General features: G+C 30.9%; 1 protein-coding gene across 1 annotated transcript in view; it reads left to right on the top strand.

The window, feature by feature from the left end:
* LOC145284943 (ras-GEF domain-containing family member 1B-like) overlaps positions 1–15,720 on the top strand; it is a 102,214-nt gene that overhangs the window by 50,024 nt on the left and 36,470 nt on the right. Inside the window, exons 3-4 of the mRNA XM_080134041.1 lie at positions 2,085–2,174; positions 13,353–13,430. Coding sequence (XP_079990167.1) covers positions 2,085–2,174; positions 13,353–13,430 — 168 coding nt within the window. The remainder of the gene's footprint in view (positions 1–2,084; positions 2,175–13,352; positions 13,431–15,720) is intronic.

The following is a 15,720-nucleotide window of genomic DNA, read 5'->3' as shown; positions in this document are numbered from 1 at the left end:
GTTTAGCCGTTTTGGAGTCTATAAGAACGAACACACACACACACATTTATATAACTGTAGAGATAGCGATATATAAAGTTTTTTTATTTTCTTTTATTTTGTTGCTTTTCTCACAGACATTCTGGTTAACTGTATAAAACTACAACAAAATATGAAATCAATAATACCGGAACAAGATTTCTTATGGAAAATGTTAAGATTAGCCACATTTATTAAATTCCATCTCATCCATAGCTTTGCGCCTCTGGAGAGGCATAGGCCATCCATAACTTCATAGATGCTTTTGTAGCGAGGAGTTCTCTTTTCAGGGTGAGGGTGCTGGCCTCACGCCCAACCTACCCAGAAGGAACATACAGCGCCTAGTCTTCCCAAATGGTCACCCATCTGGTACTGGCCAGGCTCAACGTTTCTTAATTTTGGGGATTTGGCAAGAACTGGTGTGTCAATGTGATTCTGCCATACATTTATTAAATTATTCTTCCGAAAATAATCTATAATAAAACATAGTAAATAAATAATTTAGACAATGATATAAATAAAGGCAATAATATATGATAATAAACACAAAATGTTAAAAATTTAGCTATATGAGTTAATTTCATTGGTCTGTCTTTTCTACATTTTGATTGCATATAAACTTTTTCTTATATATTTTTATTAAATCTTATTTGAGTTATTAAGCATGTTAGTTTTGAATTACAAAGCAAATAAACCAAGTTTAGTGGAGTTTCTTTTTAGTTTTCTTGAAACCTGTTGCAAATTGCTTGAGCTCAATAGCATATTGGTTAAATGAGTAAGAGCTTTTATATAGTTTAAATGAGTAGATTTAATACATATTTGAATCTTGCTTCACAGAAAATAATTCATATGCATTCTGTTTGCTATACATGTGTTTCTGAAATTTCGAACCCCCGAATTTGTGCTCATTAATTCTTGGATAAATTCCTAGCATCAGTAGATTTTGATAGATAAGGAGCATTCAAATATGTTAAATCAATGTTCGAAATTAATTTTGAAAAACACAGATCAAGTTTGTCATAATTCTGTGACGAAGAAGCAGTGAACAAGTATGATTTTAATTTGAAACCAGAATAAAAATCATTTGTATTGCAAAAAAAAAGAAAGCCTATTAATGATTTTTTTTTTTTTTTTTCAAAGCAAGATTTGAATATGCATACCAATATTCCCTGAATATATTCGGTATGCTTGAGCTGAGCTGTTAGGGTGAGCTTTCTCTGTTCTATAAAGTGGCTAAAAAAACTGCAACCTGATCACCTCTACCTAGCAACACTCCCTTCTCATGTGTCCATGTCACGGCACTAGCGCCACCAAACTGGGTTCAGTGTACAAAGTGAAAGTGTCTTGCACTGTCTTCATAGTGTATATACATGCAGATGGCGAAACACCACCCATGAACTCACGACTAACGAATTGTCACATGAACTGTGACTGACTTTTTATCACCACAGCTTTGGATGCTGATCGTCCAGCATGGTAGGCCATGATCCAAGATGTTGTGAACTCAGTTGGTTTAACTCCCACTGGGTGAACACCGTTGCGAGTAAATTCATGCGTTTGTGCATTTTAGCCTCATATATATCATAAAATGAAATGCTGTGGAGACAGGATGTATGAAAAAATAAATTAAACACAGGAAGGAATCTCTCCTTTTGATGATTTCTTTTTGGGTTTAATTTGTTGTTTCTTTCATCTTTTCTGACAATATATATATAATATATTGAATAAAGTATTATCATCTTTTATGATATATAATATATTGAATAAAGTGTTTTTATTTGGTCATAACCATTGGTTTTACACCATGAGTGATTTATCAGATGATTCTAACATGTTTAGGATATAATTATACTTTATTTGTTCAGAACTGTATTGCTAATGATTTACTTGGGAGCCATTCAGTTTTACAATCAATGCCTTATATGTAAAAGACTGCTTTTTAATGAAATCTGTTTATATTTCAATTGTGACAGTAAGTATAAATATTAAAATAACAATCAAATCAAAACGATTTGTATTTTCCATATTCGACTTGTAATGATTATCTGTTTTGATTTCTATTTTAGACTTTAATATTCCGTGATGGCAACCTTGTTTGTGGAACTCTTGAAGCACTCATTCAACATCTCATCCCAACCAGGGATTATTACCCAGACGTAAGTTCAGCCTTTTTTTTCATTCATAAGATGTTAACATGTAGAAAATCATGGATTTTTTTTTTTATTAAAACTAGATTAAAATTTATGCATGTAAGATTGAATAGCATTATATGTTTATTTTAATCTTTGTGAGAAGACATAAAATTAGTTCAAGACCTCTGTGTCAGGAATTAATTTCACCTATCATGGGACAGATATTTTAATTTAAAAAAATTCAGTATCTTTGTGCATATCTATCTACATTTTTTTCTCAAAGTGTATCTCCTTTGAGACACAAGGTCACAGAGCGGTTTCAGGTAGATCAAATGGTTGCATTTTTTGTGGACCTTTTTGTGGGGTTTTAGCTGGTAAAAGTAGATGCTAAAGGGTCAAATTTTTGTTGACATAAGTCGACAAAATGTGCTATTTGTACGCATGTGCAAATATATACAGTTATGTTAAAGTCGGTTTATTTTTAACTATTTCTTATCCATCTCATGATAAATTAAACAGTAACTACTAAAGCTGGAGCGCTATATATTTTGGTTTCGATTCTAGTCGATAACACCCAAGTTATATGTTTTTACTTTTGCAATCACTACAATACATAGGTACAATGTATTTTATAATACTCCTCACAGAATGGATCTTATATTAATAAATATAAAATCTTCATAAATTAAGATATCATATTTGAGCATATTTATGACTGGGCAACGCCGGCCACCTACCTAGCTACTAAACCTAGTAGGTGATGCCCTTTTCTCTTTCCTGCAACCTCTTTCCCACAGCAGAGATGTTGTGAGCCCGTTTCTGCTCTATCGTTATTTTCATGGCAAGTGCTTGATTGACCTCCAATCTATGGCTCCCACTTGCCAAACTTTTACAAAAAACACTCGACTTACTATGACCACTATCAATAATTTGCTCCGTTCTCTATCTGTGCCTAGATCTAAATACAGATTCCATGAACCAAGCTTCTTTCGCAGAACAACCTGTCTGTGGAACATCGTTCCTCTGCCCTGTCTTCTGGTTGAATACAACATGGCAGCCTTCAAATCCAATGTAAACAAGTTCTTGTTGAACTGTTTCCATAAATAAAATTCTATCTAATTTACACTATTAACGATTACTACACTACCATCTTACATTCATTAACCCTTATTCTCGAGTGGCCTTCAGGCCTTGATAAGTGTTGACTCCTAAGTAAAAAAAACAAAAAAAACAACCAAAAAAAAAGCTAGTATATTTATTTTTGTCCTAATTCTCATGAATATGTAAAGGATTTTAGTCACTTTTCTTTTTGTGGTTGTTTTTTTTTTATGTGCTTTAAAAAACCCAACTTTTTCTGTTTTTGTTTTAACTGTCATCTTTAGGATGTTCCATTCTTGACAGTCCACTCGTGAATTCTCGTCATTAGTTTTATTAACAAAATGCCTCTGGGTATTTAAAACCTAAAATGCAGATAATGATGTGAGCAATTAGTTACCATTGTCATTGGAACAACAAAAGAAATAGCATTATCCATAATCCTGCTTTTCATCGCAGCCAAATGCTGCAGGGGGGAGGGGTGAGCTGCAGTTTTGGTGTGGGAGAAAATTTGATTCTACCTGTGTTTTTTTTTTTTTTTTTTTTTTTTATTTTTTTACAGGGTATAAACATTCCAACTTAATAATGAAAGAATCATATTTCACATTTCCACGCAGTTTATTTTAGACCTGTTAAAAAAAAAACAAAAAAACGCAGCATTGCACTAAATCTGAATGTTGTGACCCCCCCCCCCCCAAAAAAAAACCCAATGCTTTTTCTTATTAGTAACGTTATGGTATGTATATCTTGTTTATCTATAAAAGTGAAAATATGTGTGAGGACACTTCTCAACCTATATACTCAACAAATTTTTAATCTACAGACTTGAAATTTGGTATATAGAGTATTCGGTACTTGTTTAGTTTAACCAAGACATTAAAAAATGAAAATAATGAAAAAATGATAATTTACATACTCGTTATGGAATTAAGGAAAATCAAATTTTAATGAAATCAATCATGTCCCAGCCATCTTGCCTATTTCGCAGATGAGAAGGGTGGCGGCAGGGGAGATAACTCTAATCACTGCTTTAAGTTTGTCAAAATTTGACGAGATTATGGGAAGAAAAAATATTTTTGTTTTTTCACTTATTTTGCAGAGTTTCTCTTTTTTTTTTTATCCTTTTTTCATTTTTTCCTTTGTTAATAACTTTTGTTTAAAGGCACCTCTCTCCTCGTCTGCAAAATAGGCAAGATGGCCGCAGCATGATCGATCTCATACAAAATTTAATTTTCCTCCATAAAAAAAAACAAAAAACTTCTTGAGTGATTTTTTTTTTTATGAAAACTTTATTCCATAAATTAAGTACAATATATTTGTTTTTCAATATTTTCATTTTTTTTTTGAGGTTTTGATTAAACTGAACAAATAACGAGTATTCAGACACGTGGAAAACTTTTTAATCGGTTTTCACCTAAAAAAAGGGGGGGGGGTTGCTAAAGGTCAAAATAGAAAAATTGGTACGTAAGGAAGGGGATGATCGGATTTTTATTTGTTTGTCAATTGTTTCATGAATGTGCATGCGTGGCCATGAAACATGTCAGCTTCTTTATGTTAAGAATGAATAGGTTAGAAAGCACTTTTTAAAGATCATGTCAAGCTGGTCTAATGGTTATCGTACATGATTAAATGTCTTTAGGTTCTGGTTTTGAACTCAGCTCTCATATTTTTTTTTACTTACAAGAAGTGGACTGTTTAGAAAAAATATCATACTTGCATGCATGAATCTCAGTTTCTGTATTAATTAAAATATATAATGCATATTTTATGACTGGGCAATGTTGGGCGGCCTGCTAGTATATTAATAAATGATAACTTTGTGTTTTATTTATTAATTAATTTCTTAATAATATATAATTTTTATGATATACTTGTAGATGTACCCAGAATTGCCCAGTATTGAATATATAAAATTCCTTTTAAAAAATAAAAAAAATGAAGTTTAAAAAAAAATGAAATTAAAAATAGTTCTAAATGCGTGAAAAAAAAAATTATTGAATATTAACACAAGCTTAAAGAATAGATTTTAAAACAAAATAAAATTAATTTCAGACTTTTTCTTTCAATTTTTGTGAAACTGCTTATGTTTACAATAGCCCTCATATGTATGTTTGAACTAAAGCTGAGCACATATCTGAGGAAGGGAATTTCCCTGAAATATCATACAATATGGACTCTCATTTGATGATGGCTCAAGTACGAAGACAATGCAAATATAAAATACAATAAAAAATATACTTATATGCACTGTATTAGCGGGGGTGGGAGCACCTGGCTTTGCCCGGTCGTAAAATATGCTTATAGATAGTATTTTAATTTGTCCAGATTTTGTATATACTATTATAGTTGTGATTTCAAAATTTAAAAAAAAAGCATTTGGGTGCCATCAGCTAGAATCGAAACCGAAAGCAAAACTAGCATTCAAAGCTGGTGATGTTACCACTGTGGCAACGTGATACGCATATGAACTGATTAAAAATTAAAAATAAGATGAATGTACAAAATTTATAACGATTTTTTTTCAATTTTGACCCCTTAAAAACTAAAAGACTGGTTCATAAAAAATCCAATCATTTGAGACCTTTAGTTTTGGAAGAAATAGTTTGAAAACATGGAGACAGACAGACAAACATATAGCTTTTTATATATTAATAAAGGTGAATCTGCTTGTTTAATCATATGTAAATTTGTTTCAGTTTGTGTCTATCCATTACACATCTATACATTGCACTGTTTTGTGTAAATCTCTTTTACGTTGAATGATTTTTTTTTAATCACATTTATTGAAATCAAAAAGATTAAACAAAATTTTAAGATTTTATTTAAAAAAGAATAACTCAATTACAAAGTAAAATTGACCAGGATGCATTTTGATTTCTTTGGAAACAAGTCAGTCATTTTAATCTTCTGTTCGATAGATGAAAAAACAAATAGCAATTACTTTGTGACAATTTTAGAATTTGAAAGAAATTTGGAAGCCGTTTAACTGTTTAATAGAAAGTTAGAAAATCTTTTCTATCTTTGAAATTCTTATCAAATGCATTAAATGGAAAATTTTGGTTAACTACTAGTTAATAGTGGTAGAAATTCTATGAACCTTACCCTTTCTAAGTCTTGCAATGACATTAGCACCTGCTCCAATCTGTGCTCCAATGGTATCACCATCTCCACTACATTGTGATGACAAAGTTAATGACATTGTGCGGCATTCTATGGGCAAATTTATTTTTAGTTGACCTTTGGCAAATAAATATTTTCGTTTTAGTAAGCAAATAGACAAGTTACTAGCCAAACCCATATGATTTTTGGAATATGAAATTTTCATTCTAAATATGCACAGAATATTACGTTGAGATTTAAACATTCTTCAGATTTAAACATTTCTTCAGTTTTTTTTTAAACAGGTTTTGTTAAAAAAGAGTATGTTCTATTGAATCTTTTATTGTTTTAATAATATGACTATTAAAAAAAATGAGAATTAAAGACCTTTTTCACTGAGATTGGAAGATTGTCTGTGAAAAAAACAAAGCAGTCACCAAAAGATAAGCATTTTATTATTTCTAATTGCCACTTTGAAAAATCACTCTCAACGTAAAAGCCCTCTTGTAACTCCTTTTCAGTTTATCATTTCATAATAAATGCAACACTTCTTCATAGCGCAAAGAAATATTTAATTTTTAGAGATGTGATTTATTTTCCATTTTTTTTTTTTTTTTTTTTTTTTTTTTTTTTGTGGATATAAAAACCCAAACAAGTAGAGCATGACCATTTTTGTTAAATTGAACATTTCCACAGACAAATCTGTACAGAAACAAACTTAAAACATGTTTAAAAATTTCGGTTTTAGATTCTTTTCATGCTGTATCTTATTGCAATGAAATGTATACGTTTCAGTTTAACGCAGATGATCGTCTCAAACAGAATCGGTTGACTTCAATTTTCATTTGTTTTACAGCTGTGAATTGTTAATACACACTGAAATGCTTAAAATACATTGAAATAATTCATGCAATCCAGACCATGTCAGAAAAAATAAAGAATCCCATGGACATATTAGATTGCAGTATTTCATATCAGACAAGACTTCTTCTTTTTTAGATGTAATTCTTCATGATTGTATCCTCACATCTGTGAAGCTCTGTCTGTCAATCAATCAGTCACACCAGTTTGAAATCAAATTTTCATTGTTAAATGCTCATGTGATACTATCAACGTTCTCCCTCCCCTCACCAAAACAGAACGAGTCTTGGGAATTAAAATAAAACAATAAAAAGAGAAAATAATTTTATCAGCAGAACATAATTATAGGAAGTTGTTCATCAAGGTACACAAAAGGCAGTTGTAATAGTATAGTTAATCAAGGTGTGGCGGGCAAAAGACCGGATATAAATGTAGATGTATTTGTTTATAGGCAGTTTGGAAAGTGTAACAATGAGGGATAGTTTATGGACTGTCTTGGGTTTGTGGCAGTTGAGAACAATTGAAGTCATATCATGGCTTGGACAAGATCAGAAAAGCTTCATGAGGTCGAGATGATATGAACTGATCAACTGACTCACAAACATGGCACCTGACAAAAAAAAAACCTAAGATGGTCGTATCCTGTGATGGTGTCCCACACACACCCAGAACCTAACTGATATATATGGAATGTATTTGTGTTTTAAGTTATTTTATTTTTTTATGCTTGTGAACCTGTGTGTGCATCCTTGGCATCCACCAATGTGACAGATGACAACATGGCCAGAAGATAAGACTAAGGAAAAGAAGACCATTGAAACAGCATTGAGGTCGGTGGCGTTTTCTGTTGAGTAGGATTAGCACATGCTATCACAATCAGATTGAGTGAAATTTGCAACAATGCAAGTGGTATCTAATTCCTTCCAACTGCAGAAAAATGTGACCCCAGGGCAGAAGGTTGAGGAGAGTCAAACCAGCACTCCTGAAGGAGCTCTCTGGCCTATTATAAACTGCCTGGGCATCTCCATCCGTGTTCTCTGATTGGGGCACCTTACACAGTAAGCAATAAACTTACTTCATTTCAAAGACAGGAGACAACGATCTGGGAGGGCAGATCTTCTAGATTCTGAAGGAAAACAGGTACTGCTTATAAGTCTGGTGAGGGATAACCTCTTTTCCTCACGGGCCCTTTCTCACAGCTGAAACATAGCTAGATTTTCTCCTTCAAAAATTCAAATATAAATTGTTTTATAATGCCTTTCCCTCTACAAAATTTGGTGACCCCCCCCTAACATTAGAGGAGACACAAAAATGGTGATTGATAACTAAAACAAACTTTCGGCAATTCTAAGGATTTGGTTCTTCTAAACACTCATGCCTTATTATCGCAAACTGAAACGATGAAATATTTATTGATCAAAAAATAAAATTTTTATCATTATGAACAATCTAATTTATGACCGTCAATAATCAAAGAGTCTGATTTCATCTTGATAAAAAAAATAAATACAAATGAGTCACTATATATATATATATATATATATATATATACTAGCTGAAGTACCCGTCGTTGACTGGGTTCAAAAATAGCCTACAGAAAATGGACTGTAATTGATGAAAGTATGATAGGTTATGAAAAGAGGGGGTTGTAAAAAGATAGGTTTTGATACTCAAATATTTTACTCTAAGCAAAATATGATGAAACTAAAGATAATTTTCGTGAAACTATATTTTTTATATCAACTTTGTTTCTATTCGTAGCCAAGGGTGACCAACAAAATGATGTTTCCTTACAAAGAGAAAATGTTATATATATAATAATATAAATATAAAAGAAATTAATGTTACCATAGTCAATGAAAGTTACTTTTATGGTAGAAAAGTTCATTGGTTTGTATTTTTAAGTAGTTTGCAAAAAACCTTTTTTTTTAATTCACGAACCAGTTTAAAAAAAAAAATCAAAATGGCAGCGACTTTGAAATGGAGAGCCCCGTTTTCAATTTGAAGGAAGTGCACTTGAGCATTCTGTGTTAACAATTTAAGAGAGTTCCGTCAACGTAAGGAATATTTATAAACATATTTTAATGTTTTCCACTATTTTGTGCTTGAGGAATATTCGATTATGGCATGTATATAAAAACTCATTTAAGTAGTTATCGCCTCAAATTTCATTTTAATTTTGGTTCGCTGAAATTATTTCAAGTAAAGAGCATTAAAAACTATTTCAAAACAAAAAAAAAAAACATGAACTGAACTTTTATTGACTATGGTAACATTTATTTCTTGTATATTTATTTTTTTCGGATAGTTGTTTGTTGGCTTTTCTGCTAAACACTCTTACTAAATATCAACGAAGTATCGAAAAACAAAGAAACAAAAACAGTTTTGAAAAATAATGAAACTTTACTTACTTTAGTAAAATAATCCGAAACAGCAAAATGAGATATTAAAAAAGTAAACATGTAATTACTTTAGTTTTTTAAAGCAAAGAATCAATATAAATATGAATAAGAAGAAAATGGTGCCCTTTTCAAGCAGAACAGCTTTGTTTCAGTTTTACAGTATTGAATGGTGTAGTATTGCACCATCGGATTCAGGGTTGTACTATTGTAATGTAAAGAACACACAGAAAGTGTTGTAATCAACTGAATTCCTTCTAGTACACTGACAAAAGCTAAAACAGATATATAAATAAAAATAAAAAGGTTATGTAAATATTTTTAAAAAGATACGTAATCACGTGAGCAGGATTTTTTCCTTCCTTTGACATGATAACAAGTAACGTTCTTATTTTTTATTATCTATCTATTTATCTATTTTCGAAAGATGGCCTTGTGCAAGTGGAGAAGAAAAAAAACAGAGTTATGCAAAATTTGTGTCGAATTGTCTAAAGTTCCGAATTTTGTTTTTGGCTTTCATTTTAATAAGAACGTGAATCTATGAGGTGAATTTATTCGACACAATATGATTCAACTCAAAAAAATAAAAGCTAACATGAATTAAGATTAAAGTTAAGGTGTTATTGTGGACCCTCACCCCTTTTAAAAAACCTTGTTAAACTTTGACATATTTACATTTGAACACCCAATAATTTTATTATACCATATTTCTTCAAACTGAAACATGATTATTAAAGTGTACTTACGCAAATAGATATGAAAAGTCTTTGTTAAAGTTTGTGCCATATTTCCATGGAGTACAGGTGCGAACGCAGACCTCACAATTTTATTATACCATCCCTATTTAAGTTAAAACATACTTATCAAAGTATTCTGATGTACATCTATATCAAAAACACTTGTAAACGTTTTTTTTTTTTTTTCATTTTTTTTTTTTTCATTTTTTTATTTCCATTTTTTTATTTCCATACTTTGTGGACCAGGCGCGAACGCAGACCCCACAATTTTTATGAAGCACCATTCTGCCAGATCAAACATACCCATTCCTGATCCTCGATACATCTTCTATCATTATATGTAATCAGTTTTTTAAAATAGTCAACCATATAGGAGCCTATTCGTGACCAGACACACACACATACACACACACAGGTTCAGCTTTATGTTATATTAAATTTATTTATACAAACATTGATGGCTACATACGTGCATACATGTTTCTGTAATCACCCATTATTGGGGAGATTACGTCTTCAGGCCAAGTATTACCCTTGAAAAATGTATGTATGTTTAGGATAAAAACATTTTTGCAGAGTAATTCTTGACCTGAAGATGTAATCTCCGCAATAACGGGTGATTACAGAAACATGTATGCACATATGTAGCCGTCAATGTTTGCATAATATAAATAAATTTAATATACCTGCTCTGTTTTCTCATTGAGCACTTTTTGATAGACACATGTTGTTTCATTGGATGTAATTCTAGGAAACTAAACTCTACTGCCATAATATATATATATATATATATATATATATATATATATATATATATATATAGGATTATTTAGGATAAAAAATATGAGCATGTACAATTGTCAAAATGGTGTAGAAATTTTAAATTTACTCTTGCAGCTAACACATAATGCAAATAAATTTTCCTTGTTTAAATTTTGTGCAAAATAAGTGTAATTAACATTTATTTTATGTAGCCCACCTCAAAAAAAAAAGGGAAAAAAATAGTTGCAAATCAAGACTTTACATATTTCCTTCCATATACTATACAAAACAAATACGTAGCAACTGCAAATTAGACAAACAAGCTATAAGAAATTAAACCTCCTCCCAAACCCCTGAAAATTGAACTATTATACCAAATTTAAAACATCTAACCTAATAAAATATAACACTGCCCCCACACTCTGAAAAATCTAATAGGTCCCGTACTATCGGTTAAGCTCCAAACCTCTGTCCCATCACTGCAATGTTGCATCTCTGTACCTGTTTTAAAAGTACTTTAATGTTCTCTGAACTCATAGCATTTGTATCCTCCTGACCAATCTGACAAGCAGCAAAATTCCACCCCTTCACTGTTGAGGTCCCTAAATGTCAAAAAGTTTTCTACTCGAATAGTTTCTTCTGTTGGACTGCTAGACTTTGGAATTCTCTCCCTGTTTCCTGCTTCCCTGAATCTCTCTGGTTAACTTCTCAGAATCCCCTGTTAAACATGATCCCAAATAGTTGTCCCTTACATTCAAAGTGGAAATGTCTTTTTTTTTTTTTTAGTGTGAAAAAATCCCTGAGTGGCTTCCGGGCCTTGATAAGTGGTGCCCACCGTGTAAAAAAAAAAAAAAAAAAAAATTCTCTAACTGCAAACGCTAACAATATACTACATACAATGGCTTATTCCAACCATCTCACACATCACTTATTTAAAAAAAAAAAGAATGCTATTAAATGCCATGTAACTCCAACAAAAATTACAATCACTGAAAAATTCTAGCTTCCAACACTGTAATACACAAAAAATAATTGCATGAAGTAATAAAATTAGTTCTAATATCTTGGATACTTTCAAAAAGAAACAAAGGCATTAAAAATCTAATTAAATAGTATTAACATAATGAATAAAAAACTAATTAAAACAGCTGAAGATCAAATTAAATGAATAAAACCTAAAATGAATAAATCAAAGTGTTCCTGGTGAAACAGGATACTGAAACGCTAAATTAAATATCAGTAAAGTATGAAAATATATTTTTAGCAACTAAACTACACAAGAGCGTCTGCACATTAGCCTGATGGTTCTCTATGGGATGAAACACGTATGCCTCTGTAGTTTATTGCCATAAATGTATTTGATAAAGTATTGCTGAGATCTACTTGCATATTGAGCACTGAAGTATTGTATCATATACATGTATACATGAAATATGTGTTACAGTTAAAGAAATAATTTATATATATATATATATATATATATATATATATATATAAGCATTTAAAATATTATTCACAATGAGGTGAATGCCATCGTAGGTGTGAAGGGATTATTGTAAAAAGTCAATAAATGTAATTTATTCAATTTTATTTTTCATCAATTTTTCCTATTTCTTTAATTGCTGTATCTGGTATAGTGAGCTTCTTATTTTAGTATGTTCTTAGGTTAAAATAATATTTATCTTCGTAATTATATATAATTATATACTGAAGAAGACTGAAGGATCGGTCAAAAATTATGAGCTTTGGAAAGAAACATTTTCGGTTTTTTTTTGTTTTGTTTTTTTCAAAAGACTTTTTGTATTCCTACACGTCAACACATAAGAAATAGAAAAAAGATATACACATTTATTTTTCGAATTAATTTTTAATCCATACATATATATATATATATATATAAATATATAAATTCCAGGGTAATATTTTTCAGAGGTAAAGCAACCAATAAAGTTTTAACAAGGTTAATGCAAGACTGCTCAATACTGAAGTTGGGCAAATGTTTTTGTCAGCCAGTTACAAGTAACTAGTCACTTGTAACTGGCTGACGGAAACATGCTCATGAATATGTAGCGACATTTTAATGCTTATGTAAAACAAATAAAAAAAGTATATTTACTTATATATTATAGAAAGTAATAGACCAGAGTCTAAAAGAGCAAAGCTTCAGTTAAATATATTTAAAGGTGCTATGTATGTATATATGTGACTTTGTAAAAAACTTAATTGAATTTATTTATTTATTTTTACAGAGAACTTATGTTTTTGCATTCCTTCTTGGTTCAAGACTATTTATAAAGCCTCAAGCTCTTTTTTCCCAAGTTTGTCAGGTAAGTCATTAAGATTTGACATTGGAGGGAAATGTTGTATTTTGTAGTTGCATTTGCAATGGAAATATTTTCAGGTTCCTACTAGATTTAAACAATAAATTTATGAACAGATGTATATATACGTATATCTGTAGATTAGCATGAAAACACAAGCGTAGTAATTTGTAAAAGAATAGAGTTCTCTAGGAAGCTGGTAAAACATATTAGTATTTCTTTTTTTTTTTTTTTGCCTTTTGTAGGTTTTGCAAATGGCACAGAAAGTATGATCGTTGCATCTCAGCTTGAAGTATTCGCTTATCATACCACATAAAAACTGTCTGTGCACGGCACACGTACACGTGTGTATATGGACACATTTCATTAAATATGTACCATTTTTGTCTGCATTTTTTGTATAGATTTATTCAATAAACGATTCCTCTGTGTATTTTGTTTGAATAAATTGCTTTGACTTTTCCGGAAATAAAGGATCGTAGTTATTCCCCTTGGCCGGAATTAAGGATTCCGCCATATTGATTTCTCGAAAACCCGTGTATACTTTTAAGTTGATAAAACCTTTACGAAAGGAATTCCTGTTTATTCTTCTTTTATCTTTACTTATCATTTCTATTTTAGCAACTTAAAAAAAAATGGACAAACTACTGCGGCTGGACAGATTTAACGTAGAACCAACAGCTCCGAATTCGGAAAAAATCTATAAACACTGGAAATTGACGTTCGAGTATTACTTACGCACTTTAAACAACGGGGAAATAGAAAATAATGCACAAAATCTCTTCACCTTGATTAATTCAGTCTCAGTGGCAATATTCGAAATAATAAACGATGCTACAGATTACAATGGCACTATAGAAACGCTCGACACTTTTTACATAAAACCGTAGCATTTGCGGACCCCAATCATCATGCCAAAATCACTGTGAGTCAGTGCGGAGATCGTCCAGAATGCAACGATTTCCAAGTAAATATAAGGACTTCTTAACCTAGTACTGAACAGACTAAATTTAACTTTTGTAATTCTATACTTAAGTATTGTTGAAGGGGAAAATGTTAGAATAAATTGCTTTGACTTTTCCGGAAATAAAGGATCGTAGTCATTCCTCTTGGCCAGAATTAAGGATTCCGCCATATTGATTCTCGAAAACACATGTATACTTTTAAGTTGATAAAACCTTTACGAAAGGCATTCCTGTTTTTATCACTACTTATCAGTTCATATTTCAGACAGCTTAATTATTGTGTTAAACTCATATGTAGAAATCGATGGGAGAATCCATATATATATATATATATATATATATATATATATATATATATATGAGAGGGAGACATAAAAGGAGATACAGCGTTTACCTGATATAAGCAATGGTAAATTTCGATCTAATATAAATACCAAGTATTTATATATAGATATTTAAATCCCAACCAAAAAAAAAAGCTCAATACTCAAATAATAGAGTAGAACTTCAGAAATTAAAACTAAGTTGAAATTTACAATCAAATTTATTGTTTGACTGAATATTCCAAAAAACAATTTACAAAGTTCTTATTCTGCGGAGTTTAAAAGAATGCTGTTCTTTTTTACTGTTTTTTTTTTAAAGGACATGTACATTTTTCAATTTATGACTATAATAAATTGCAGTTTCATTTAATGCTGTAACTAGCAAATTCTAGCATTGCTACAAATATAATTTGCTAATTTCTTACTGTCCTCTGCTGAGAAGAATAGCAAGAATAGCATTCTTTGAAACTCTGCGGAATAAGGATTTTGTTAATTGCTTTTTTGGAGTATTCAGTTGAGCAATAAATTTTGATTGTAAATTTAAACTTAGTTTTAATTTCTTTTCTCTTATATATATAGGTGGCTTCGTGGATGGGTTCAAATCTCATGACTGGCAAGAATTGTTACCCTACACTGATGATTGCATAAGCATGAAACACTAGTGTCTGTAGATAAAAATGAATAATTATTATGTAATTATAAGTGTGTGTGTGTGTGTGTGTGTGTGTGTGTGTGATGTATACATCAACTGCAAATAGTTTTCATGCATAGTGTGGAAGTTCTTTACAGTTGGTCCTCATAATAATGATTGTCGGATGTGTGGATTGAGGTTTTTCATGCATACAACTCGTCAGCTAGCTGCATGGAGATGGGCATCAGTATGAATGATGCTTTTTAACCTATACATTAGAAAACCTTTGATGATGACACACACACACACACATGCTAACTTGTGCACATCTATTATATAACATTATATGCACATTTATTATATAACACTTGAATTAT

This window comes from Euprymna scolopes, chromosome 9 (genome assembly GCF_053919585.1).
Source record: "Euprymna scolopes isolate OS-2025 chromosome 9, ASM5391958v1, whole genome shotgun sequence".
NCBI lineage: Eukaryota > Metazoa > Mollusca > Cephalopoda > Sepiida > Sepiolidae > Euprymna > Euprymna scolopes.
Note: the sequence above shows the minus strand (reverse complement) of the source record. Positions and strands in the feature narration are given on the sequence as shown.